The following is a 16,454-nucleotide window of genomic DNA, read 5'->3' as shown; positions in this document are numbered from 1 at the left end:
CTAATCCAAATGGGTGAAAATGTTTATCTCTGTCTGTAGTTCCAATCACAAGTACTGGAAACCCTTGCCAAATGAGCTTATATGTGGCATCCGCGTGAAGAACAGAACATTGGCGTGATAGACCAATTAAATATTTCGTCGTTAACATGAACCGGAAGTTCTGATCTAAATCATCTTCAGAAATTTCATACGCCAAAACAAAAACTTCGTGACCGTCATCAGGTATTTCAGAGTTTTCTTTTAACCATAATTCAAGCTGTCCCAAGCTTATTACCGATGGCCCGTATTTTTTCTTACGTATGATTTTAAGATAATTGTTTAACTGTAACTTAGTCGGCAGAACTAGTCCATTAATTTTACTTAAGTTCTTCATAATAGATTTAGGTTTCAAACGCAGTTCGAATAGTTTTTCTATTTCCTTTTTCGTTGCCTCATTTATTCCCCTAGTCGACTGACAGTCAGAATTTTCATGGTCGTGACATGTTTCAGTACGAAATAATAATATATCATCACACGATGCGTCAAATAAAAGATAAATCGCGGCAGAACACTGAATTTCAGCCCGAAGCTTCACTTTGTTACAACGATAGTAACGTTTTACTCCTTCTTCAGTCGTATGAATTTTTTGTATTGACCAGGTCTTCTCATTTTTGATAAATTCCTCAGCGCTCCGCACAGTTATAAATTTTCTTTCAAAAACCCAAACTTTATTTTGCCTTCGACGTTTTTTCGTATGCTCTGTGATTTTATATTCGTCTTCATCTGATTCCGATGAAGTACTCAACAGCGGAGCACACGAACTCGGTCCCGCTAAGTTTTCATTCGCCATTGCAAAGAAGATAGATATCAAAACACACCCAATAAAAGCAAGTGCTCGCACGCGACTAAATTGGCGATCGTGTCCGGGCGTGCGCGGCGCTTGCGGTGTGGTGGGAGAGGATCGTAAGCCGCAGACATAACTTAATATGGCATCATAATGCTTCATTTGGTAATAAGCCTACATTTTATGTCAATCATAGTGGTTTATTTAGGCAGAAATAGCGCATTAATTTGCTCGCTAAGATTTGGTGATCATTTACTACATTTGGTGTTCGAATACAATTTGAAGTGCAGTCGTGACTAAAATAGCTACTACTATTGTAATTTTAGACGTTATTTATCTGGTGTTAAGTATATATTTTTGGTAAAAGAACTAAGGGTATCAAAGCATTTTATGGTGATCATTATATTTAACCCCAATATTAAGTGTGATGTGATGTGATTATGGGCGCAACTAGACTGTTCTAAAGTGGTTCTAAACTTAATCGTTTTTCTGAAAGGAAATCAAAATTTTTTAGACGCTTCATTTATAGTGCTTCGTCAAATTCATACGGCTTCGGAATTGAATAATAACAAACAGTTTTATTTTATTAACCGCCCTTAGATTTGGTTTACGACATAAAAAGTTCAAAATTGCCAAACGCTTGTACGCAATTAGTTAAACCAAATTAGCAGAAGAAACAAACAAACAGCGATTTTAAGTAAATCAATTTTATATTATTTGAAATGTTAACTTTTTGCCCCGATTTTGTATTATTCTAGCTGTTTTTGTGATAAAATTTCTTCAGAATTGTTGAGGTTTTCACAATACCATGCTAAATTGGAATCAACTGTTTTTATTTGGTACTTTACTACGGTGCCTGATTTCGTTAAGAGTTCAAATGTTTTTTACTTATTTTATACTATCTCGTAATACATTGACAGAGAAAGTTGCTTTGCACAAAATGTTGTGGTATATAAAACAATAATAATATGAACTTGGAAGAAAAAATACATTAAATTTTTCTGTTTTATATTTTTATGAGCAATTCACACGAGACAACAACGTACAACCCTTATAAATATGGTTAACTTAACGTAAAACAATAAATAAATTAAATACTCTATCAGCTCGTTAATTTTTCGCCTTTTGAGGTACTGGACTTTTCAATATAAAAGTTTTCTTTATACATTTTTTTTACGGTTTCGGGACTATGGTCGCTAGCCATCGCGGCGAGCTCACGATCTAATAGTCGAGATACTCGTATGGGCTCGAACCCATATTGATAATGTGGTTCCAGAAATTGCATTTTACTCGCATATATTCCCGTTCCAAATGCGGAATTGTCAATCGGTGCTTCCTTGACGTAATTGTATTCATCTAATGGTGTAATTCTACTCGTGAATTTCGCAAACTTTTGTTGCGGCGCTCCAGGATAGCTGTAAGCGGGTCCCGCGATGTATTTCGCGCTTTGCTGTTTATCTGAATCATCTTTGGCGTAGTAGTTCTGCGGTTTGTGTTCGTTATAATTGTCATAGTACTCCTCTTTTTGCTTTTTCCTTTCAATAAGGCTCTGGGGTCTGCTCACTGAATAATCTGTATAGTAATCTTCGTTCGTTTTGTCCCTGGAGTCTTTGTAGTTGGAGCGCATTTGTGCTGGGTATTCGTCACCTTCGGGCTCATATTGCCTTAATGCACTTTTTTCTTCATCAAAATCATTATGGTATCGAGGGACACCATAGTTTGCTGGGTTATAAATCTCTTTTTCTCTGTCAGTATTTCTAACGGGTGCTTCGTACGCTTGGAACCCATAAGCTGCGTCTTTATATGCCTGCTCAAAATCTTCCTCGCTTTCCTCTTGTTTTTTTACCATAGCTTCTATTAGCTCGTCATTTGGCTTGTACACTTCTTCTTTCTGTTGTGGGGAGTCATCCTTGATGGTTATTCGATTTGATTTTGCTTGGGGCGCGGGTGGTGAAGAATAATATGATTTAGGATAATCATAATGTACTTGTTCACTGTGTGATTCTGGATGTGAGTTGTGCTTACTATTCGAACCTCGATTACCATTTTCTTCAGCGCGGATGGGAGCATGCGGCTTGGGCGCTGGTAGTATCGTAATATCTTCTTCATACTCGGGAACTATAGCTTCATATTGTTTTTGCTCCTGCTGAGGAGAGGACTTATATACAACAGGTTCTGGAGATTCTTCACGTGACTCTACATGAGCGTTTTTAGAATTCGGATAATAAACTTCCTCTCTGTGTTCAGGCTGAATATTTTCCTTGGAGTTTTGATAGTAAGCAACCTCTCTGTCTTCAGGTTCTGGTTCTTCTCTGAAGTTTTGGTTGGGTTCGTTATATGCTTCTTCTGCTAGCTCGTGCTGCGCGTTATCGTGTATTTGTTGTTGTGGTGCATGTTGTTTCTGTTGTTGTGGTTCATGGTTTTGGTGTTGTGGTTCATGGTTTTGGTGTTGTTGGTGATGGCGTGGTTCATGGTTTTTGTGTTGTTGATGATGTTGCGCTTCGGATTTTTGGTGTTGTTGTGGTTCGTATTTTTGATGTTGTTGATGGGGATGCTCCTGTTGTTGGTGGTGATGTGGATGTGGTTCATATTGGTGGTACTGTCGGGGTTCATACTGTTGATACTGTCGTGGTTTGTATGTTTGGTGTTGTTGATGTTGGAATGGCTGGGGGACTTCGTTATGTTTTTGAACTTGTAGATTGTGTGGCTGGCTCTTGTGAGTTTCATGTTGATGGAGTTGTTGTTGCGGTCGATGTTCGTGTTGTTGATGCTGGTGATGTTTGTTTTGGGGTTCGTGGTGTTGTAGATGTTGTTGCGGAGATACTTCTTCCGAGTCACTTTCATTCGGATTTTCTTCAAAAATTTCCACTGATTCCAAGTGTGGTGCAGAATTATGGCTTTGCTCGTTTTGTTCCTCGCTTTGCTCCTCAGGCGAAAAATGGTATATTAGATGCTTTGTTTTTTCTTTATTATCATCAAGATATGCCTGTTTCGCGGGCTCGTTAGAGTTATGCACGTAATTATAATGCACTGGCTCCTTTTGAACATTTTTTCCATATGAGTAAGTAACAGGTTTCATTTCAGTTTTCTTCTCATAACTTATAACGACTGGTTTTGATGTGGTTTCCTTATTATAACTAATCTTTTTTTCTGAGACAGTCTCTTTATAAGTAGGAGAGTTCACCTCATAAGACAGTTCAGTATCGTGATCATTACTTACACTGGGTGTATGATTAACTTCTACCTCATCTTTAATGATCTTTGGTTTCTTTTGTTTTTTGGTCTTTTTTGTTGTCTTCCTTTTTATAGTAATTATCTTTGGATGATCTTGTTGATCTAATTCATGTAATTTTTTATATGTGACTGAATGAATTTTTGGCAAAAAATGTTGTACTTGTGGCACTAGAGGATTATCAAAAGTCAATGGCTCTAACAGAGTCAAATCGAGGAGAGGCACAGGCGGTTTGGTAATCAAATTAACGACTGTTTTCTTGCCATTATTAAAAGAAGTAATGGTAGTTTGTTTAGGTGCATGCACTAATGGTAAGCTTTGAACAATTTGTTGGTTTTCTTTGTGGTCACTGGCGGAAATTTTTGGGTCCTCTTGTTTTGTTTGGGCTTTCGGTTGGTTCCAAAACTGACTGTATTGAGCGTTGGCGTATACGTTATTGTTTCTGGTGGATTGCTGCTGAGCGACGGGTTGTCCGTTAGCTTGTTTGGTTGCGGGTGACGCGAGAGTCCTTACGTTTTGAGCGTATACTAAGGGTTGTACAGCGCCAAACGGATTTTCATTCTGGGGTGAAAACGCCTGGAGGTTGGCTAACCTAAATGGAGCTCCAAAGAAGTGAGTCGCTTGACCATATTGAGCGTTCGGGGCAGCAGCTACTAATGGCTGGCTAAGGTGGGCCGGTAACTTCTGCAGTGGCACAAATTGTTGAGGTAATGCAGCCTTGTAGGCGTATGGCTGAGGCGCGTCCACGAACCTTTGCCCGTAAGAGTCCTTCAAGTAATTGTTCGTACTCTGCGCCAGTATTCTGTCTGGATTCAATGGAAGATGGTTGAAATTCGGCGCAACAAACTGTGGAACGTGGAAGGAGTAGGCCGCGTACGGGGCAGCACTGGCGTACGAGTACACACTGACGGGAACGTTGCGGTACAGCGCGGGAGCACTTTCTGCACTCACATTGTCTATAAGTCCAACACTGTTTGATGTTTGCACGGCTTTCGCTGAGGTTCCATTTATCGCTATCCAGCACAACACTGCTATTAATGCCTGGAAATAAAATAAAAACGTTTGATCCTAGGAAAGGAAAAGTTTTCTTGATTGAAAACAGAACCCAAACGCTTGTGGTAGGATATTATGGCTCAAGATGTAACGGTATAAAGCACTTTAAATTCCATGTATCCAATGCATATTATATTGTAACTTATATTGCAATATAATATGCATATTATAGTTGCAATGTATATTGCAACTTGGAAGTAATATTTCGAGCTTTAAACTATCAAACTAAAGAAATGGTAAGTTTCCACTCTATACTAGCACTTTGTATAAAATTTTACTTGGGTCACAAAAGCTGAGATTGTTTTTATTAAAAGTAGCTTTATGAGATAGGATATCTGCTGTAATATTCTGAGAAAGACGGATTTTACTGTCTATGGATAAGTACCTATTTAATAATCAATTTGTGATTATTATAATTAATTGAATTGAAATAATTTACCTTTCTCCCCATCGTGGGTGACTTGGTGTATGGCTGGCGGGAGCGGCACTGCGCCGGCGGCGTCCCGGCTTGCACTTATATCGTTCAAGCGATCATGCGGCGATCGACTTTTCCCGCGTTATATCATCGACTCGAGACGACTGATCAGTAAATGAACTTTATACAAAGAGAACTGCCGAATTTGAACGGACGTATACAAATGGACAATAGATCAATCTAATTGCAACGACAAACTGTTTATATCAGGTGGCAATCGTTTGAAGACCTCTCCATTTTGATCTTAACGCAATAGGTGGTACAAAGGTTTTGTTTAATACAAATTCGTATTATAGCAGACAATTCGGTCACGCTAGAGTGGTGCCTGATTACACGTCTACTTAGTAAGATCTAGATAGGTAAATGATATAACAAATTGTGTGATTTATAATAACTTAGGTAATGTTTTCCACAAACAAGTAGATAGATACCTACCTAAAATTACAAAATATAATGCGCTACGTTAAACCTTTCCCATTGGTTTGAACTTGACCGCTAGGTGGTAGAGATTATTCAGTCTAAGTGTTTTAGTGGAAATTGCTATTGATTATAAACTAAGACTCTTTGAAACTTAATAGTTGTTACATTAAAATTATTAACCTCTTTGGCTGATCAAAATTAACTGTTAAATTTAAAAAAATAGATAACTAGGTAACTATAACTAGTTAAATAGGCTAGGTACTTTTAATTTCAATTCCACAAAAGATCTTGTAATAAGACCGGCTTCGAGGCATAAGAAGTTCTACTTATAAAAGTAAGATGGTTTTTGGCTTTGTTTTGTAAAATATTCCAAATGAATTGAATCTGCTTGTGTAAGTTGTCATTATTTTCACAGTGGATGTGGTTTGTACATAAAAAACCATAACAGCATTTGTCGCTGGACGCAAGACAATGCCGATTTGATAGGTTTTCGTAATAAACGAGATAACTTTACCGTAGTTCAACAATCCTACAGTGTGGTCACTGGTCACACAAGTCGTTGTGGGATAAGGGCCTCGTGGATAGAATGCACCATTGGATCATCAGCAATACTCACAGATTCAAATCCCAAACATACAATAAAAATACAAATATTTTTTAAACACTTTTTCTTTTTTACCCGACTGCAGTAAAGCCAAAAGGAAGGGTTATGATTTAGCAGTCTATGTATGTATGTATCCATATTCTGTGTGTTCCACCGTAGCGCCTAACCTACTTGGCCGATTTTGGTGAATGAGGTGTCAATTGATTCGTTGTAAAGGTCCGGGTGACATAGGCTATATTTCATACGAAAAAAACGGATGTTACACAAAAACAGTGAGGGTCTCCTATCGAGTGGGATGTCAAATGAAAGAGAAAATTCTGAGTTCATGAACATACTTAATACAACATTAAAATAAACCAAGAGACAGAAATACAATTTTACTATAATATTTCAGCGTTTACAATGACGATCGCAGTCGGGTTTTAGTTTTCAACTTTATCCTGTTAATCTATTTTATGTTAAGGGATTTTAAAAATTCATATCACACAAAAAACTATAAACTTTATGAAGCAAAACCCTGGTTATATAAAACTAGCAAAAGCGCATTGTAACAGCAAAAGCGCATTGTTCTGTTCCATATAATCCTTCTCTTCTACGGAAGGCAAGATCTTAGACCGCAGTTGAGTATTATACCGTCATAATATCGCAACTCGCAATGTTGTACATAGTTAACATTGAATACATAACGCGATTACAGCGGCGCGCCCAAATACATTCCCTGCCCAACTGTATGCTTGTTATACACTGTGACTTTACCGCAGTACCTAAGCATGCTTGCCTTTAAGTTTTTAACAAGTAAATAAAAAGTTCCCTAACTATTTGGTTGCATGCTAATTATGTATTTATTGTAAGTTATCAAAATATGAATCGGTGAATTAAGACGGTAGGTACTTACCTTTAGATTAGGAAATGTTTTGTGAAACTGCGTTCTCTAACGGGCAACGGTTTAAAGGTCGCGATTTGACACCCTTTTTCTAGGTATCTAATATTTTATTAGCTAGTTAAATATTTGTCACAAAACTGGCATTTCCTGAAAAAATAAAATTCATTAAGTACTTAAATAAAAAATTACTTAAGCTAAGCATAGTAGGTATAATCCTCATCATCATATGAACTCATCGCGCGAAAAGTTGAAAGAGGTTGAGGAGAGGGAACGTCTCCAGACCAAACTCACAGAATCCCGAGTCTTAACCACAAGACAATCACCACCAATACATCATTTAAGGTCTATCTTTTGTCTGGTGGGAGGCTTCGGCCGTGGCTAGTAACCACCTTACCCGCAAAGCCGTGCCGCCAAGCTTTCCGGTACGCTTCCGTGTAGAAACCAAAGGGGTATCTATCGGCTTAAATAAAAAACTGCCATACCCCTTCCAGGGTAGTCCGCTTCCATCTTAGACTGCATCACTTACCACCAGGTGAGATGGCAGTCATCGGCTAACTTGTATCTGAACTTTAAAGAAAAGTATCGATTGTTTACATAGAGGTCAGCCTGTAATCCTAAGCACTTTCGCCGCGTGTTCCGCCGAGTGACCGTGACCGAGTGAAGAAAGCTGGATGAAAGTAAGGATATCGGCTTTCGTGGACACACTTCTTCAACCAGCCGCTTAATAGACTGCGGTGCGTGCTAAATCTGAAAAGCTCTAATCTCAAAAAATGTTTCTTATTCATGATCAACCCATCGCCGGCCCACTATAATTGGGCAAATCTCCTCTCAGAATCGGGTGTGTCCACCACGTTGGCCAAGTGCGGATTGGCAGATTTCACACACCTTTGAAAACATTGTGGAGAAAACTCTGACATACAGGTTTCCTCACGATGTTTTCCTTCACTGCTAAAGTAATTGATATGTATTTCATTGCTTAAAACGCACACGACTCCGAAGAGTTACAGATACATGCCCGGGATCGAACCTCCGATTTTCCGAGTAGAAGACGGACGTCTTAACTACTAGGCTATCACGGTGATCATCAGTACTATCACGGACAGGTGGTAGTAGGCACTGATGATCACTGATAAGGTACCACACAAAAACGCGAAAAAAAATAAAAAATCCTGTATTTTCTAAAAGTTCACAAATAAAAAATCTGATTGAAACTAGAGCTCAACGGACGTTGCGTAGATAAGTGCCGCGAGGTCAATGCCGCGTCCCAGGCGGGCATTGACCCCCGGTTTTACATGCTATACATTGCGGGTTTGCAAAATACTAAATATACTAAAACTACAAGTATAAGAAAAATGGTTATTGGTATTGGATTGTGTTTAGGTAGTTTATTATCAAGTTTTTGCGAGCTTTCTAATTACACCCTGATGAAAATATTTTTTATGTAAAATAAGTAGAAGATATTTTCATAGGTCTCATAATGCCTAATTTACCAATAAATAGAGTAAATCTAGGGGAAGGTTGTACAAAAGAAAACGTTTGATTTATGAAATAAAAAATACGTTTATTATTTTGCAATAGCATAGTAGTATCATTAGTCGTAGCATAAAAAAAACAAATCTTACCAAAGAGAACCAAATTCTTATTCTATGATCAAAAATTACAATATTATGACCATAATTATTAAGGGCCTGCACAGATGAGGGACTATTGATCGCGGAGGACGAAAGTCTGTCATCTTTTACTAAGTATAATTTTTCGAAATATCGTCGTATTCTACGAATAACGCCACAACGCACAAAGGTCCTAGTGGCGTTTTATTTTTTTGCTTATTTAAAATCTACTCTCAATCGCACATCATTCAAACTCATAAATATTTTAAAAAATTGATTTTATTGCCCAGAAATTAGGGTTTGAAAATAAAACACAATTGTACCAGCGGAAAATATCCGATCAAAACAGTTACTGCAGCAGTGTCAGACTTTTACCCGTCAATCAGGCACAGCTCACGCGCGAGGTCAAGCCACAATAATAATAATAATTGCTTGAAATACTCTTAAAACTAGTTAAATAATTAGGTATTTCATTTAGTTGTAATTCAATCTATCACTTAAATGCTTGTGCAACTCCGTAGACCACAGGCACTATGGTACTTGTGGCTGTTTTCCGAACAAAAAGGATCCACTTATGGATAGAAAAGATTCGGTTCTGTGGTATAAAGTACTAAGGGACAATTTTAATGTTTGAAATTGAATTGAAGAAAATGCCAATAAACCCCTTTATAGTAACCCTAAAACCCTTTACCAACATTGTAAACTAATATAAGATCACATTACATACAATGTTCATTAGTAGTAAAATAAAACACAAAAATGCTCCTCTTCAAAAGTAGGCTTTTTGCAACAGTGTCGTTATTCGTAGGATACGACGATATTATTAGTCCATCGTGTGCGTTATGGGACATCGTGTGGGTTATCCTTAGGTGATCAATTTGTGTCTTCCACGGACAATAGTCCATCGTCTGTGCAGGCCCTAAGAGTTCATTCACATTACAAGACATTTCACAAATGCATGATATACCTTGTCGGTATCTACTAGCTATTTAAAGTAAAAGTCAACGTCAACGTCAAAGTCAAATAATTTATTCAAAATAGTTGTTCTTTTGTCATTTGTTGGATTTGTATGATAATTATGTAATGGTGATAATAAATTACGTACCTAAACTTAATGCGGCATCTTACTGATTGTTTGGTGATAGTGGCTTTGCCGATGGTATAGTAACTAGCCGCGGCCGAAACCTCTGTCTGTCATCTCTTATCTCTCGAGACAGTTTAGCAATAATCCATACTCCCACTTTAATAAGGATCATTGCACACAGTTCATACACTATCAGATCTAGACAAGTGATGTTGTAATGTGAAGGAACCTTATATTATGTAGATACATATATTCTAAGTTAATGACATAAACCAAACAATATATAGTAAAACTCAATGTTAACTTCGTTTAAAAAACTTATTTCCCTATTATGATTCAATTTTATTTCAAGTTGAAAAAATGTTTCTTAGAGAAACATGTACTTTTGAGAACTCAATCATTGCCATATTTGCTCTGTCAACTGTCATGTTAAAAGCACGATTAGGCCTCATTCACACGAGAGCTTTGTAACGTCCGTTCAAATAGAACAAATGCATTCCCAAGTATCGGTTCACACGTTAACGGGTTTTACGCGCAATTTGTATTTACAGCGCAACGCCGGGTTTTAACGCAACGCTTTTTTAACGCTCGTGCGAATTAGGGCTTAAGGACTAAAAGGTAAAAAATTAAGTATTGTAGGCATGTACATCTTCAGATTTATTTTCAATTTTTTTACATCTTTTTATTAAATAAAATATGCCACTATGATATCGTGACGTGTTATATGGCGTAGATCCTAGAAATTACCGTAGTTCGGAATTTTACAGTAGCATCTATAAACAGGAGCGGCGGATCCTTAAAAAATACAAATTATTTTATATTCGTCATAATTTTAGAGTGATGTGTTGTACAAAGGTATTGCTCACAATAAAAAATCATAAAAGAGGAATATTTAAATGCTGAAACAAAATCAACGCAGTCCCAATAATAAAAAAATATAGAGAAAACTCAAGCACCCATATTTTTTAATAACACATGTCTTTGCATTTTGAGAAAATTTTCACGCACAGTTAATGCAAAGGTTACTTTCAAAGTTGAATAGCTTGGACTGTATAACGCTTATGTGAGATTGAACTGCACATGAAATTTTCGCGATGTGCAAAGACCCTAATAATATGTTCACAAATCCAGTTTGCTACTCATAATAATAATTAATATCGTTTTTTTCAATTAGTATATTGGCCACGTTAATCATGCCCAATATTCCTCTTTCCCCTCCAACTAAGCGTAAACCTTATGAGTACGACAATATTGCAGTTGATGGGGTTTGAACCACCCGACCTTTCACAGTTCAGTCCGCTCCTATAAACGTTAAGCTATTGAGGCTTGTTGTTTAGTTTTATTTACGGGCTAACAAGCGCAGGCGCGTGATTATCAAACGTATGAACTATCATCCGTTTTTTCACGAATAAATCAGGTTCGCTTCTATTTAACTCCTAACACAAAAGAACAGAATAAAAATGGCGACGTCAATCATTCCCTCTCACTTACACACATTCCCGTGGATGCAACTAAGAAGGAATGACAAAAAACGCCGTATTTTTGTGTAACTCGTGCAAGTAAAGAAACGCATTGAATCGAAACGAAGCAATGCTAATCTTTCCGTCTCACTTAGGCACTATAACAGTGCATAGTGTGCGAGTGAGAGGGAATAATTAACGCCCCCATTTCCGATTCGTTTCTTTATTGGCACGAGTTTTACAGATCGCGTTTTTTTCTTACAAAAACAGGTTTTTACTTAATTAGATTCACTCACACACATATTTATTTTTGTCGCCGCTGATAGACGAAGCCACAGCTACACACAGCACAGTTTTGTCTGTGTTGCTTCCACATCTTGTATCATACACTCACTACCCATATTGTAAATACTAAAGTGTGCTTGTTTGTTGATTTATTGGTTTGTCCTTATCACGTCGCATCGGAGCATAGGATCGACGTGATTTTTTGCATGAGTACGAATGCAGACCCGGAGAGTGACATAGACTACTTTTTATCCCGGAAAATCAGAGTTCCCACGGGATCTTTAAAAACCTAAATCCACGCGGACGAAGTCGCTGACATCGGCTAGTAAAAATATTCCTTACAACCGGAGTGATATAGACTACTTTTTATACCGGAAAATCCAAGTTCCCACAGGATTTTTAAAAACCTAAATCCACGCGAATGAAGTCGCGGGCATCAGCTAGTAAAAAATATCCCTTACAACACAATCAAACTCCTGACCTATCAAACACACGCTGAAACTTTTTCGGGATTTCATTTTTCAAGCCAAGCCTGGCTTTGACGCTGCTAGGTTCGGGTTCTAGCATAGTAGACAGTCTCCGTTCCGGTTTATTGAACACAGAAGTGAACTTAGGCTTGACAAGCGTACTTTTGTTGGGCTCAATTTCTTGATACTCAACGTGGGAGAATTTAACTGATTTGGTTGCGGGTGCTAAGGCTATTTTCTCTCTGAGAGAAATTGGGGGTTTTGTTTTGGTTGTGGCAAGTTTTTCTTTGATACTAACCGGTGGTTGATCAGCTCTCATGGTGCCGACGGCTATCTTCCTCATGTTATTTACATTTGTGGTGACTGTGAATATCCTTTTGGAGAGTGGAAGACTTTTAAGTATCCCTTCGTATTTAAGCGCATCTTTATCGACAGGCACTGCCTCTTTTTGTGGTTGATCCTTGGCCCCGAGTCTGGAGTATATTTGTTTAGGAGCTGGTTTCTGTGGCGCGGGTCTTTGGACGGCGACTGATTTCGGTTGCGGCGAGTCTGAGTTGCCGAGTCGTGCGAAAACCGTCTTGTTCGTCGGTGCTGGAAGAAAAAACAAAATACTTACCTATCGTAACATAAAAGGCGGCGCGATTTCGTTGCAACAGCTTTTATTACTGAGCTATTTTCTGACAGTAATCATCATAGATGACATTGATAGAATATATCTATACAAGAATATAGTATATACAGGCTTCAATTTCTAAACTATAAAATAAATGAATAATGACCCCAGACGAGATCGAGACTAATTGGGCATACTCCAACAAATGAGTTAAGCTGTCACACATACATACAGGGTTTAATTAGAACCCTAGCCAAAACGAAGACAGGTTATAGTACTGATTTATTATTATTGATAAAATAATGCGAAAACAATAAAAAATCCTGTATTTTTTAAAGTTCGCCTTGTATTGCATTAAGATACTTTTGACTGACGCTAAAAGTCAACGAACGTTGCGTAGATAGGTGCCATTGGGTCAATGCCGCATTGATCTCAGTTTTGCACGCTATACATCGCGGGTTTGAAAATACTAAAACACTAAAATTACAAGGCAAATGGTTATTGGTTTGGAATGAGTCCAGGTAGTGTAATAATTGTGCTAAGTTTTCACTAGCATTCTAATTACAGTCTGTATAATTGAATCATATATCAAGGATCTGAAATTCTACTGATTATATTATCTTACGAAAACCCGTTCCATTATTAAAAACGGGAGACGCCCCTCAGCAATGAGGAATAGAAAGAAAGATAAACTAACCTTCTTTAGGTATGGTGGCAGTTGCTTTTGGTGGAGATCCAAAACGAATCAGACGCGCTTTCTTGACACTTGTTTCATCAACTGGTATCCTGTTGAATTTTCAACAAAATATTATGTATATTGTAATACATTACAAAACTGCAAATAGGCAAAGCTCACAGACATTCGTATTCTAAAAAGTGAAGACAAATTCGTATGCTCCTGTATGTAACGCGCGTAGTGGCACAGACTACATTTTTTTTTTAATTTTTAGACTAGGGCTTGGCTGCAATCAGACCTACTGGCAAGTGATGATATAGATACTGTTGTGGTGTTTACAATTTTACTGAGTAGGCACCTCCTAGGCAGGCGCTTTCCATGTTAGACTGCATTATCATCACTATTGTGTGTGATTGTAGTCAAGAGCAAGCCCATACAATTAAATAAAAAAAATTGGCAGACAGTAGGGTCTGCTGATAGAAGTGAAAACTATGAAAAAATAGTGTTTTCTTTTGAATCTTTAAAATTTAAAAATTTATAATTATTTAGTACAATAAATAGTACTTAATTACCAATAGTATGTTGGTGACCTTGAAGTTTTTACACATCGCAAAATCGGCTCATGCATCTAAAGAAGTTTTCACTTCAAAATGTGAGTGAGGAAACATTGTCTTACATTTCGTTGGACCTCCGCTTGGGCTGCGGAGCCCGGACGGGCGACGTGTCGGGCGTCGCGCGGCGAGTGTAGTGCTCCAGCATGCGGCTTACCGCTGTCAACAAGAGTACCATTTGAGCACACATCTCCTCTCAGAATGAGAAGGGTTTTGCCATCTCACAAACTTTGAAAATTATTTCAAATTCAACTTCAAAATAATTTGTTCAATTCATATTTTACAAGTACTTTTGAATCATCAAAAGCATCTACCACTGGTTCGGAATTCCTTTCCTACCGAGAAGAACCAGCAAGATACTCAGCCGTTGCTCTTTTTAAAGATATGCACAATATTATGCTATGTATAAAAGTATTTTATTTTTAATAAAGAATATTAGCCATGCTAATCATGACTAATACTTTCTATTCCCCTCCAATTAAGCGTAAAGCTTGTGCCAGGAGTGGGTACGACAATAGTGCAATGGGTGGGGTTTGAACTGCCGACCTTTCGGAATTCAGTCTGCTCCTCAACTGTTGAGCTATCGAGGCTTAAATTTAAATATTACATTTAAATGCGGAGTAAACTCACGAGAGGAGGGCTGTGAGACAGCGGTGCGGGCGGCGATGGTAGCCACAGGCGGCTTGTTGCTAGCAGCTGCGGTACTCAGCACTCTATCCCGCGCTGTGCTCTCGTGCACTAGCTTTGCATGCCTGCAACATCACAACAGAGATTACAACTGAATCCATACTATATTGTAAATGCTGCCTTAAAGGTGACATATCTAAAAACAACACAAACCAGAAAAATAAATAATAAAGATCTGAACCTATGTCTTCTTTGGCCGATTACCGCAAAGCCAAACGGAAGACTTGTTATTTTAGCAGTCTATGTATGTATTCAGAATTAACGTATTAAAAAAAGTAACATATTCAGAATGTATATTTGTATCTAAGTAGTTCCATTGTAGCGCCTAAACTACTGAACCGATTTTGATGAATGAAGTATCAATCGACTTGTTATTATGGTCCAGGTGACACTGGCTACAATTTATACCAGCCATATGAGTATGGCAAAATTTACATCCAAAAAAGTGGGGTCTCTGAAATTATTTTTTACTATCGTATTGAGTGAGATATCAAATGAAAGAGGAGTTCATTAGTACAATGTTAAAATACACAGAGAGAAAATCAATTTTACTAGCTCTATCTATCAGCAATTCTCGGGGCTAGTAGTCGGGTATTGGTGATCAACGGCTGAATGAGTTAGCCACTAGTGACTAGACCAAGGCAGTCACTTACCGTAATATAGCAATGATATCCCCCATCCTTGTGATTCCCATATCTCGGAGGTACTCCTTGTTCAGGTCAAGCAGCATATCATTCTGAATTCTGTTCTCGGTGAATGTAAGGGCGTAGGTCGCCGACACATCCGACGGTATGCCTGCCGCCGTGAAGAAATTCACCCACACACCTACAATTATATCTTTAGGTAGAAAAACTTTGCTAGTTTAATTAAATTCATTCATACTTCAGTAGAAATATAAACAATGTTAACTATTACAAAAAAAGAACTGATGTCATTGCACCCTGATGGACGCAGAAGTAAAATTTGTCGGCCAAACCTTCGGTGGTTGGATGTACTTAATCCAAGACACCAAACAGCTTGGAATAAGGAGCTAGAAAACGAGCGCGAATGACAGAGCCAACCGATCGAAGTATCTTGGGAGCAAGTCCGGTAATGATGATGATTACAAAGAGAGTTACTAAGAATGTTTGATATAATTATCCGAGATTTTAGGCAGAAAATCAAGGTTATTTTGGCAAAATACATTTGCTCCTTTCAGTACTCACCAGTCATACTCGGATCCAATTTATGTGGGCCGGACATTTATATGACAAATATTTTACTTTTATACGAGAAAAGGATTTCGGATCAAATTACATTTGAAATACCTATACAATATTTGGAGTGAATTTCTCATGGAATTTCTACAAAAACTCCAAAAAAATATTAAAAAAATTCTCCAAATAACCAAATGTCAAATAAAATCATAGATAACACATTTTTTTAACTGGTGTTACGGCTCTGGGTTCTAGCTTTTTGAAGCCTATAGATA

The 16,454-nt window shown here is 37.8% G+C and overlaps 2 protein-coding genes across 2 annotated transcripts; both read right to left on the bottom strand.

Moving 5' to 3' along the window:
- Positions 1-1,831: 1,831 nt before the first annotated feature.
- On the bottom strand, positions 1,832-6,407 carry LOC123872870 (putative uncharacterized protein DDB_G0291608). Its single transcript, XM_045917471.1, has 3 exons — positions 6,392-6,407; positions 5,548-5,621; positions 1,832-5,096 (listed from the first exon to the last, which is right to left on the bottom strand). Exons 1-3 carry the CDS (start codon positions 6,405-6,407, stop codon positions 1,926-1,928), a joined length of 3,261 nt encoding a protein of 1,086 aa, XP_045773427.1. The 3' UTR covers positions 1,832-1,925.
- Positions 6,408-9,034: 2,627 nt separating this feature from the next.
- LOC123876924 (uncharacterized protein C19orf47) lies at positions 9,035-16,379 on the bottom strand. The gene is made up of 6 exons (XM_045923353.1): positions 16,189-16,379; positions 15,637-15,808; positions 14,927-15,048; positions 14,362-14,455; positions 13,707-13,795; positions 9,035-12,987 (listed from the first exon to the last, which is right to left on the bottom strand). The coding sequence occupies exons 1-6, from the start codon at positions 16,223-16,225 to the stop codon at positions 12,398-12,400; spliced, it is 1,104 nt and encodes a 367-aa protein (XP_045779309.1). The 5' UTR covers positions 16,226-16,379; the 3' UTR covers positions 9,035-12,397.
- Between the last annotated feature and the right edge of the window lie 75 nt (positions 16,380-16,454).

The sequence above is a fragment of the Maniola jurtina genome, chromosome 2 (genome assembly GCF_905333055.1).
Source record: "Maniola jurtina chromosome 2, ilManJurt1.1, whole genome shotgun sequence".
In the NCBI taxonomy this organism is placed as follows: domain Eukaryota; kingdom Metazoa; phylum Arthropoda; class Insecta; order Lepidoptera; family Nymphalidae; genus Maniola; species Maniola jurtina.
Note: the sequence above shows the minus strand (reverse complement) of the source record. Positions and strands in the feature narration are given on the sequence as shown.